Below are 12,203 nucleotides of genomic sequence, written 5' to 3' on the forward strand. Positions count from 1 at the left end.
CACAGAGTCTTGTCACCGCACACAAGCATTCACATGCAACCAGCCTACCCATCACTTGCCCAGGAGAGCGGCCACTTAAGAAACCCATTGCCAGTATTTTGGGCCATGTGACTGCCATGACACAACCATATCAAATGGGTTAATTACAACTAAAACGTTAACTCAAATTACATAATAATAATTCAATGGCAAAAGCAATAAGGAAAAAGATCAAAATTTAAAAAAAGATAATAATAATAATGATGATAACTATAACAATAATAATCATAATGGCAATACTAATAACTAGAAGCATCGGAGCTCATAACTGATGCCATAAAAATATTCACACTTGAAGAATTACATTAACATCACCTCTTCCTCAAGCAATTCCTTATCTCACAATGCTAATGAATCATTTAAAAATTCCTGGTTCCAGAATTTAATGGCATCTATGTTGGGCTAAGACATCCTCTGGCAAAAATTTAATAAAAGTCTCTAATTTGGGGTAAGTTAATGAGTTTATGAGGACCAATGACATTGTGAACCAAATTCCAAATGCACTGTACCCAAGATGGCTAAAACTACAAAACCTACAGTCAGCCTTTCCACTAGTGACAGGGGCAATAAATATGGCACCACCACCCACCTTGGGATCGTAGTAACGAGTTGTGTTGGTGAGGTCGATGACAAGCCCAAGATCGACACAGTGGTCCATGAGCGTGCGGGGGCCAAACCATGAGGAATCCTCCAGTCGAATCAACAGAGTCTGTGTGAAAGGGATGTTAAGCTTATTCTAAATCTGAACAGTTTAATCAGAAAAATTGTGAAATCAAACAGTGAGCCATCTAATCTGTATTTGATGTATATGCCCTTATGGAGGCCAATTAGAGCACAGTTCGGGTGGCAGAAGAAGAAGAAAAAAAAAAAAGATAAATAACACAGGAGCTAAAACACAACTTTATTTGACTCCATTTGAGATGTCAAAAGCTTGAAGATTTCACCATCAACATTCCATTTTAAAGAAGTTGATAAGGTTTTCCAAAGGCAGTCCATAAGGAATCTGTTCACTGTGTTAAAGTCTAAAGGTGTCAAACTAATATATTTTACACAGAGATCCATATTCTGCTCCACATGTTTCCTTAACTTGTCCAATTGTGAATAACATGTCTGTTGTTCCAAACCCGGGACAGAGGTCACATCAAGCTTCAATGAGTGTCCCCTCAGATAGGCTATTAAAAATGATTTTCAGTTAAATTACATATAAATCCTATTGTTACCTGTGCAAGAGATGTGTATATACAATAGCAATATCCGTGTTAACTAATACAACTTTAAAATCTGACAGTCTGAGCACTACAATATCCAATTGTCCATGAACAAATACTGCTTCAAGTAGGAACAGACCTGTTTTATCAAATGTTTGACCCTGATTCATGTGGATTATTATAGTTATTTTTCCAAAATAAGAGGGATGTTGACATCACTTTACCCTTCCTCACCTTCTTTCCCAATCCACTTCCTCCACTTCTCCCTTTCCCTTCACTCTTCCTCCACTTCCCTCACTTCTCTCCCTCTTTCACCCTTCTTCTACTTCTGCTTCTTCTCGCACGTTGTCTATCTCTCTTCCTTTCCCTTTTCCACTCAGCCTCCCTCTCTCCATCCAAAATCTTCCTTATATTCACTCTCTCCCTCATGCTTTAACCCCTAGATCTTCCCCCTTTCTTTCTATCTCCTATTCCTCTTTAAATTCCCCACTTTCTGCACCTCCTTCATCTCCTTCCCTCACTTTTCCATCCCTCCTTTCTCAATCTGCCCCCTCTCTCTTTCTCCTTACCCATCCCAAAGGGTTTCAGTTGCTAGACTACACAAAATATCTAGGTCTTACTGGTAAACACATATCTGATATCATTTGAAGAAAATTGTTTATTGTAATTTCAATAAACCGTCTCATATGAAATACGCTAAAATATGGTTACCCCTCATGTTTTCTATATAATTTTTTCCTTTATGTATAATCTGATTCTTGTTAATAATTGGTTTATACTTTTTAAAACAACTTACAGTAAGTCTAAAAACATACTATTTACATGTAAAAGTCTACATGTCTAAAAACCAGATGAAACAGTTTGGGATTTATAGCTTTTGGATAAATTGTTCATATCTAATGCATTTACAGCCTCAACAACAACAATAATCATAGTAATATTAATAAAAATAGTAAATATATATATATATATAATAAAATAAAATAAAATGTAATAAAATAAAAATAATAACAACAATAACAATAATAATAATAATAATAATAATAATAATAATAATAATAATAATAATAATAATAATAATAATAATAACAACAATAATAATAATAATAACAATAATAATAAAAAAACAAAAAAAAACAATGATGATGAGAGATGCAACTGACAATTGATTGATTAATAGTTGATGTCAATAATGATAATGATAGTGATAGTAATAGTAATAATATTAGTAATAATAACAATAATAATAACAATAATAATAATGATAATAATAATAATAATAATAATAATAACAATAATAATAATAATAACAATAATAATAATAATAACAATAATAATAACAATAACAATAATAATGACAATAATAATAACAATAACAATAATAAACATAATAACAATAACAATAACAAAACTAATAATATTAATAATAATATTGATAGCAATAATAATAATAATAACAAAAATAATATTAATAATAACAATAACAATAACAAAACTAATAATAATAATAATAATAATAATAGCAATAATAATAATAATAACATAAAAACAATATTAATAATAACAAAAATAATAACAACAAAATTAATTAAAACAATAACAATAATGATAATAACAATAATAATAATAATACCAACAATAACAATGATAATAACAACAATAACAATAACAACAACGACAACAACAACAACAACGATGACAATATCAACTATCATTATAATAATAACAACAATAAAGATGACAATACCAACTATAATAGCACTAATAACAATAATAGTAAAAATAGTTGAGCTGGATGGCCATCACTCTGCCAGGAACAGTTATATCCAACCAGCTGAGCACTTCAGAATTCATTTTAAAATCCTACTAAATCCTAAATCTCCTTGGTCCAGATTTTGACACTGATGATACTACACCTTAAATATCAGAGCTGCATGATCCAATCACAGTTCATGAGTTGGAAAAAAGTAATTAATGATATGAATATCAATAGGGTACATCGGTTTCCATTTCATTCTTCATTCACTGATTTAGCTATTACTGTATTTTCTCCATATTTTCACTTATCCCTGAAAATAGCATAATTCCTGTTTCAAAATTTCTACTGGTTCGCTTATGGTGCTGCTGGCATTTCATCAATGACTGACTGGTCAGGACGCTAAAGTCATATGAACAAACATAGAAAATTAAAATACATAACTATTACTTGGACGAAGTAAAGAAATTATTAACAATAATAATAATAATAATAATAATAATAATAACAATAATAATAATAATGATGATAATGATAATGATAATGATGATAATGATAATAATGATAATAATGATAATAATAATAATAATAATAATAATAACAATAATAATAATAAAATGAGTATTTCGCATTGAGATTTTGAATATAAGAATATCAGATGTTGAAATAAAGCAATGTATGTAGAGGATAAGAAATCCTAATGGCAATCCATGAAAAGAGAAGAGCAGGAAAAGAAAAAGAAGAAAATGTACTTCAAACAACAGCATAGAAATCTTCAATGCTATACAAATTTGTACTTCCTTAAGCCACTGTTCTTACCTCTTTTAAGGGGACCTTGAATGCAATAAACCTTGTCCCAGGAATCTGTCTGCCCATATTAGTGTATGCCTTCCATCTGAAAAAATGCAATATTTGTTTTATGTTTCTTACTCATGGATTAAATCAAATAATTGTGCTTTAAATAGTACATAAAATTTTGTACAAAAAAAACTATATGGATACCTGAAAAAGTATTTCATTATAACCAATTGTAATACTTATTGTCATTATGTATGCAGTATAAATAAAGTTATTTGTTTCTTTTCATTAGCCTGTCAAAAATAGCCATTCAAGGAAATATATGGCATAACCACAAATTATTGAAAAGCATAATACACACATTTATCTTTTTTAATACATAAAATCTAATCTATAACAAAGAATATACCAATATAGAAAACTTTAAATACAAAGAATCCTCACAAATCAGTCTTAACCCATTGACACCAAGAGTGCATATATACATGCACTACGTACTGTAGTTTTATGAATTTTGCTTACACAGAGCTGGCTCCAGAAGTGCTTAAGCCTGGGACCCATTATCCTGAGAGCAGAGTGCTTGTATAGGAACCACCTCTGGCTGCTCAGTCTCCCTTTTTTGTTACATTAGAGTGAACCTTTGTGCTTCCAAGTGGACTTCAAAATGTTTGTAATAATGTCAGAAGTTCATAATAATGCTTAACTAACTTCTGAGGGGGTCATAGACTATGAACCATCACTACCCATGAAGAAATGAGCAGGATAAGGGAAAAGACTGTCCTAGGTCTGCCTTTTCTAGTCCCTCAGATAGCACAGCTTACCCTGACCAAAATTGCTATAATTTTGGACTTAAGTTTAGTTCTAGCAAACTTTGTAACATGAGGCATACAATCACACACACACACACATCTCCACACAAACTTAAATGACCCAAGACGTGTGAAATGTTGCACGCACAAGAAGGTAAACATTTCTGTGATACATTACTTGACATCTCAAAAGCCTTGAAGTTTGTGTTCGAAGATTTATTACAGAGAAGAAGAAAAAGAAAAGAAAAAAAATTACCAAAGCCTGCAAAATGTCACAGGTGGCCTATTTTTATATTACAAAGACTGGTTCCAGACACAGATAAAACTGGCTGAACCACAGCTTTAATCACCAAGGGTTCTGCCACCATGTTAAAATGAACATCACCTAGCCTAAATAACCTATTACTTGGATTTTTATTATTATTATTAAAGCTATAATAATAATAATAATGATAATAGTAATAACAACAACAACAACAACAACAATAATAATAATAATAATAATAATAATAATAACAACAATAATTAATAATAACAACAATAATCACAATAACACTGATAATAATAATAATAATAATGATAATAATAACTAAATAATAATAGTAATAATGAAATAATAACAATAACAACAACAATAACCAAAAATAAAAACAATAACAATAACAGAATATTAATGCTATGGGGTAAACAGGTGTAACTGATAGGCCTAAGAACAGACTCTTTGTTGACAAATTGCTTCATTAGCCACTTATGCATAAAAGAAACTAAAAAAAAAAAAATAATGCCTGGTATCAATGGGTTAATATAAAAGTATGGTTGGATTTTGAAAAATATATATTAATATGTTTACTAATTTTCCCACCTTTTGCCAATTACACTTATGTCGGAAAGTCACACTCAGTCAATCTTTTAAGAAGGCCCTGTACTTTTGATGCATTTCTTCATTTCAAACAGCCTATGTAAAATACAGTATTCAGGTGGGGTTAGGAAGGTTTCTGGATTCCAAAGATGACCCTCAAGCTTGTGGACTGAAATATAGGGACTTCAAATCATAGGGGTGCAGATGTGAGTCAATACTGGCTGTTCAAACATTGATATCAGTGAATGATCTTGGAAGTGGAGGGTGCTAAATATGTATGTCAGGTCACACATCAATCATGGTCCAATAGTAAACAATAACTGGAAAAAAAGTACTGAGTGATGATGACTTTCCTCTATTCGTCGAGTAGGCATACTGTGACCGTATATAATTTTTTGTGCTTAACAGCATTACTATATACTTCCTTTACGGCTATGAAAAAAGCCATCATCTGCCTAAAATCAGCTAATACATCAGCTGCTCATGGTTCTAAGGGTCAATATGAGAAGGTAATTCACTGAGGCTTGTAAGTGCATTTGATGATTTATCTTTGATAAAACATTAAACATCCATGTATCTATCACTGGGCTCTGCACATTGGGGCTAAATCATACAAAAAGACAGCATTGGCTAAGGAAAAATGATGACTGGAAAGGGGTCCAAGGGCAGAACCCCCAGATTAAGAGGGTTTTTGGCTAGTGGTGGTATATATGTTTAGGATGTGGTTTATTCCTTTGTTCCTCTGAAGTGGGTCCTTCAATGGCATTGCAATACGGGCCAATGAACTTCTACCACATAAATACTGGTGATGTATTGCCAAATAAGAACTGGTCGAAATTGTATCTGGCCAAAAGGTATGTGGTAGAATTTTGTTGCCTTTCCTGAAAGGCCAGCAGATGAGACAATTGCAATGTACTAAACTGCTAATGCATTAGACAGGATTGTGCACCTTCCATCACAGATCATAGCAAGTCCAAATTACAATGTACACTGACAGGAGAGACTAATATATTCATATTTTCTTATGGTCATCTCTCACAAAAGAAACAATGGTAAAAGTTTACAATTGGATTGGATCAGAAAGAGACTAACAACCACTTCGTTAAAATTGTGAGACCCAACCCAATGAACATTCATACAAATAGACATGCATCTACACAATAATTAATGCATATTTATCACTCTCCATATGCATATCTAGTAGATAGGTAACTGCATATCTTCCAGACAGACTGACAGATATACATAAATGTCTGTGTATAAACATGTCCAAATACATGAACATTCATTGGGTTGGGCCTCTTGCAATTTAAACAAACTGGCTTCAAGTTACCAACTCCAATTAACCTGTTAAGCATCTCCCACAACTTATACCAGTTATCCTTTTCAATCCCATTCTGCACTCAATGGCATATACTGTTCTCAACTTAAAAACCTCTATGAAGCTGTCTCCGACTGCATATAACGTTTACTCATATAGAAAACCATTCTGAGTACATTTGAAAGTTTGTTGCAACTTTTGCTTAACTTTGGTTTGTTTGTTTGTTTTGTGTGTGTGCATATGTGTTTTTTTTTTATATTTCTAACTTTGTTTCAGACATTAGAAAAAATGGATTATTACTATTGTTTGTTGGATATATGTGTGTGTGGGGGGGTGCGTGCGTGCCCTCAGTTTTTAACTGTCATGCAGCAAATTACACCATACAGAATGAGAATATATAATCTAAAAAAATATATAACCTGTGTTGTTATCACTTAATCTTTAAGTCTTGGTTAGGCCAAAATAAAGATGACATTCTTGCACAGGACAAAGACTTGCAGTTGTTGGTACGAGAAATAATCTGTAGACACAATAAAAAGGCACAAAAATTAAGGAAAAATATTATGGAAAGTACCACTTACAATCGCATGCTTAAAGAAATTTGAAGCACAAAATCCTTTGCCAAGGAATAATATGGCAAAAAATCAACTGGTATATCAAAATTACATGAGGATAAGAGCCCTAAAGTTACATTAAGACTTCCTCCAATCATGAAGATTCTAGCATAGCAAATTCAAAATTAAGAAAATTAAGAACTGATGTGTGTTACACAGTTTCCATTAGCATATGGTTATTGCAGCCTAAGTCCACTCGGTGCTCCCTTGGGCAGTGCCTAAAGGGCAGGCCTAATCATGGCACCCTGGATCACTGAATAATTTTTTTGACATGGAGTATGTGACTGCATCCATACTCCATGTCAAGAATTACCTTTTAATCTAAACAGAATATGGATACAACAGATTTATGAAAACTTGTATTTGAATTCATCAACCTATGGCAATCTTTTTTTGTTTCACACAGCCACATAACCATACAATCATTATCTCCACCAAGGTTATGTTTTTGGTAGCGTTGGTTAATTAGCTAGTTGTTTAGTTAGGTAGTTGGTTTGGTTTGCAGGATAATTACAAAAGTTAGGAACAGATTTACCCAGGTGTGTGTCTTAGCCTAACTTAGATGCCATTAAAGTTTGGTGGAGATCTATATCATGATCCATGTTCACAAATTCTTTTAATGATTGCATAGTTAACCCTACTGCAGGGTAACTATTACCATTATACCTCTATTACCCCTACCAAGAAAATTATGTTTATGGATGTCACATGTACTTGAGAGAGAGGTGCTTCTAATTATTCTGTTTCAATTATTCACACTGTAAAATACATAAATCTCTTGTTATTTTCCATTACAAATGATATAAATGAACACACTAGTATTGTTTACAAGGTGATCACACACCCATGAGAGTGACGGTCGTATGCTTAAAGAAATTGTGAAATCCACTCTTCAAAGCACAAAATCATATACAAAGGAATACTGCAAAAAATCAATTGTTATACCAAAATCAGACAAGAGGTATTTTTGAAACACAGTCAAAAAAAATTATGTTAACACTTCCTACAATCGTGAAGAAACTAGCATAAGAAAATGTCAAGAACTGATTTGTTACACAATTTCTTTAGGCATACAACCATAAGTCCCTATTCCTCCTGCCACTCTGGGGTAATCCACAAACATCGCCATATAAACCCAAAGTTTTGTCCCCAGACCCCTACTCAATTGCTGTATATCCCCTGATTGCCATGGGCTTGTTATCCTCATGGCATTGGTTACAACCCATTTTCTTCAATTATGATATTTTTGGTTAATCTTTACAGAATGGATGTACAAAGGTAGAGCAAATTGAAGAGGATTAAAAGTTGCAGTTATCAGTACAAGTAATAGTCTGCAGACACAAACAGTGACGCCACAAATAAAGGAAAAAAATCAAGGTAAGTGCTGATCACAGCTTAATTCCACTCAGAGCTCCAAAGTTTCAGCTCTATCTTGCCATGCATAGGTCTACTGAGGTGAAGACAGTGTTTCCCAGGTGGTATAGGAGGCAGAGCACTCCATCAACCTTCCCTTCAGGCAGTCTGGCACACCCAGTCACTTCATCTAAAATTGCTGAATCTGACAATTGCATCTATACTGTAAAAAATTACCCCATTTATTTATTTTTTTATTCATTATTTATTTTTTTTTTTTATCTATTCAGATTATTTCACGTATCAGAAACTGCAGGCATTCCCTTTATTTATGATAGTTTCATTACATTTTCCTATAAGAGTATACAAAAGTATTAAGTGTTGCACAACTCTTATTACCAGATTGCATAGGAAATCCCAGAGATGAAAAGTGTGGTACTTTCATTCATTCTTTCCAATACAGGAAAAGTTTACCTTGTACCATACGAATGTGTAAAACTGAAACTATACTTACCCTATTATAACATACATATCTTAACCTTCTACAAAAGTAAATGCCATATTATTGTATGTGCAGCCAAAGGCAGAATGCACAACACATAAATTGCCAACTGAATTTTGTACATTATATTGTCTCATCTGACATTTGTATGTAGTTGTATAAGGTGAGCCAACCTGTGTTGACTAAGAGCAATTCTTTCAGACACACAATCTTAAATTGAGTGACAAGAAAATTGGGTATTTTTGAGTTGTTTTTTTCTGTAAAATGTAAATAAGTATTCAAGTAAATCCTAATTCAAAGGTTCTTATTACACTAGTAATTACACATAGCATAGCTCAGTGGTAGAGTGCTGGCTTTGCAATTGCATGGTCCTGGGTTCGCACCCGGCTGCTCCTCTCAGTTGACTCAGCTGTGAATAAGGACTGGTATGCTGATGTCAGCACGCTAGGGTCAAAGTCGGGGTGGAGAGGAACCAGCAACCCTACTGCATCATCCCGCAAATTAGTATGCATGTTTCTCTACAAAACATTTCCCTTACGTCCAGATGGATATGGGACCAACTTTGAATTATACATAGTTAAAAATAAAAGCTATCAATTTGAGGATTTCAAACGAGTTCACATTCACTTTGTGATAGGTAATAATTAAAAAAAAAAAAAAAAAAAAAAAAAAAAAAAAAAAAAAATCTTACTAATTGTTTGGAAAACCTTTACATAACCGATTGCAACAATTTTGGTATCAAAAGATTCCTCTGCCTCTACTATACAAATACATTGAAATTATGTGGCAGAAACCCCTATTTGCAACAATCTTGGTTAATGTTACCAAGAGCGACACACAGAGCATAAGAGTCATAAACATAGGTACAGCTACTTTAGCCTTATATTTACTGTAAAATGACAATAATATTTGTTGTATAAAACTGCTTGGAGTCAAGGTCCACAAAATCCCCCACAGAGCCAGAGTACTTAATGTTGTGTTTTCTATAAGTTAGCATGAAGTACTAATAAAGGGGGGTACAAGGGGGTTGCCCCCCTGTATAGGAAATAAATAGAAGATAGGAAAACTTAGGTTTGGTTTTTTGGGTTCGCATGATACCCAGGTTTTATAACTTAGTCACGAGAGCGTATGTTGCTCATGGTAACAAAAACCACAATCTTGGCCCAAATAGCAGAGGAGGGCATGAGAAAAACCAGGGAAATTGCGGGGTAAACATAATCAGTTACTAAATAGAAGGCTGTGTCTCCTGAGCTCTCATTCTTGCTAAACTGATAACTCTGCTTTGCAGTTGATGTCCCAACACACACAGCCTCTATATCATGTGCACATCATATTGCATTAATTTTTTTTTTTTTTTTACTTTACTGACTATTAATTAAATAGTATGAAGTTGCAATTTTTTTAGAAGAGTGGTAGAAATGTTGGTTAACCTGTAGCCGACGGGTGGCATGTACATACATGCCATGGCTGTTGAGGACCGAAAAACGGATGGCATCGTATCATGCCCATTCCCGCGCCACTGGCTTGTCGGACGAAGTTTGTTTTTCTCTGATAGTAGCAGCTTCATTTATATGGTAAAGATTTTAGGCAATGGCACCTATAATGAAGGTAAACCTTCAAAATTATAATATTTCTATAAATTTAGTAAAATATTAGCTTTTAGATGCCAAATGTCACTTGCAAACTGCCAATCGAGTCGGACGTAAACAGGGGAAACTGCCAATGCGTACCATCAATCCCATTCTTATGTCCATTAGCCAAACATTTTTACCCGTCAGCACTGGGTTAAAAAGGCATGGGACTTAGAAAACGATGGGTCGATCTTCTCTTTTCTCTGTCACGTATCTCCTTTATTTTTGATTTGTGTACCTCATGCCATAGATGAAAAATGTCATAGTTTACATTAAGATAATCATTCCATACACTTTTTTTTTTTACTGTAACCCTGATTGTTATCCGCTGTAAATTTACCGCAGGAGCACCCAGTGCTGAATCTGTCCTTTGCTCTATTCTGCCATTCATACGCAATGGATTCTTTGTTATCCGGGGCAAGGGGTGGGGGTTTGCTGAGGGGAAAAAACCCTTCATCTGAATATAAATTAACCAATTCTTTATATATCTATTGTAATTTACTCCATAATTTCGCTAGTAACATCCATGCCCTCCCCTGCTGTCAGGGCCAAGATTGTAAGTGTTGAGGAGGGTTTACACAGAATATTTCGATATATTTCGATGGTAGAGTGAGAGGAATCTACCGCTACAAAAATCGTCATGATTAGTTATGTGAAGGTATTCCGACAAATTACCAGGCCTTTAATGCTTCAGTATGACGACAATGTTATGGTTATTACCTGTATCGTACAGGATTCTAAGTTAATTCTTCCTGCCCTCGTAACTCAATACACCCATTTCTCTTTAAACATGAAAACAAATAATAATGGTTACCTGTCTGGTATTCCGTTCTTACCACCGCCGCCCTTGCTGCCTCCCATCTCGAAAAATCTTTGAAAATAAGCCACGGGCCCGTCACTCGCCTTTTGAACACCCGCACGTGTAAACAGACTGACGCACGAACGAACTTCCTGGCATGTAAACTGACAGACATTCCATTAAAACCGTCTTTGGCAACTCCGCTGAGGTAATAAATTTACATTTTTTCACTTAAATGTTGATTTGTTGTAACATTTAGTAATTATTGCAATTCGCAAAGCTATATTAATTTTCGTAAACTTGACTGTATTTCTACCAATTTTTAAACCGTGTCAGGACCTGAGTCTATTCGTACAACTGATTCTGGCTTTTGACCAAAATCTCTGTTGTGGTTGCCATTAATTGAAGAACACAGTTTAACTTCAAATGAAACAATGATTATCGTTTAAAATATTTTTGCACATGAAATCACTTTATTGAATTATTATAAATGAAGTGAATTTTAAAGCGATAC

General features: G+C 33.7%; 1 protein-coding gene across 1 annotated transcript in view; it reads right to left on the bottom strand.

The window, feature by feature from the left end:
• The window catches only part of LOC113818653 (RNA/RNP complex-1-interacting phosphatase), a gene marked incomplete in the record, with an annotated part of 21,026 nt that extends 9,025 nt beyond the window's left edge, over positions 1-12,001 (bottom strand). Inside the window, 3 exon segments of the mRNA XM_070138400.1 lie at positions 629-748; positions 3,823-3,898; positions 11,705-12,001. Coding sequence (XP_069994501.1) covers positions 629-748; positions 3,823-3,898; positions 11,705-11,751 — 243 coding nt within the window.
• Between the last annotated feature and the right edge of the window lie 202 nt (positions 12,002-12,203).

This window comes from Penaeus vannamei, chromosome 24 (assembly GCF_042767895.1).
Source record: "Penaeus vannamei isolate JL-2024 chromosome 24, ASM4276789v1, whole genome shotgun sequence".
NCBI lineage: Eukaryota > Metazoa > Arthropoda > Malacostraca > Decapoda > Penaeidae > Penaeus > Penaeus vannamei.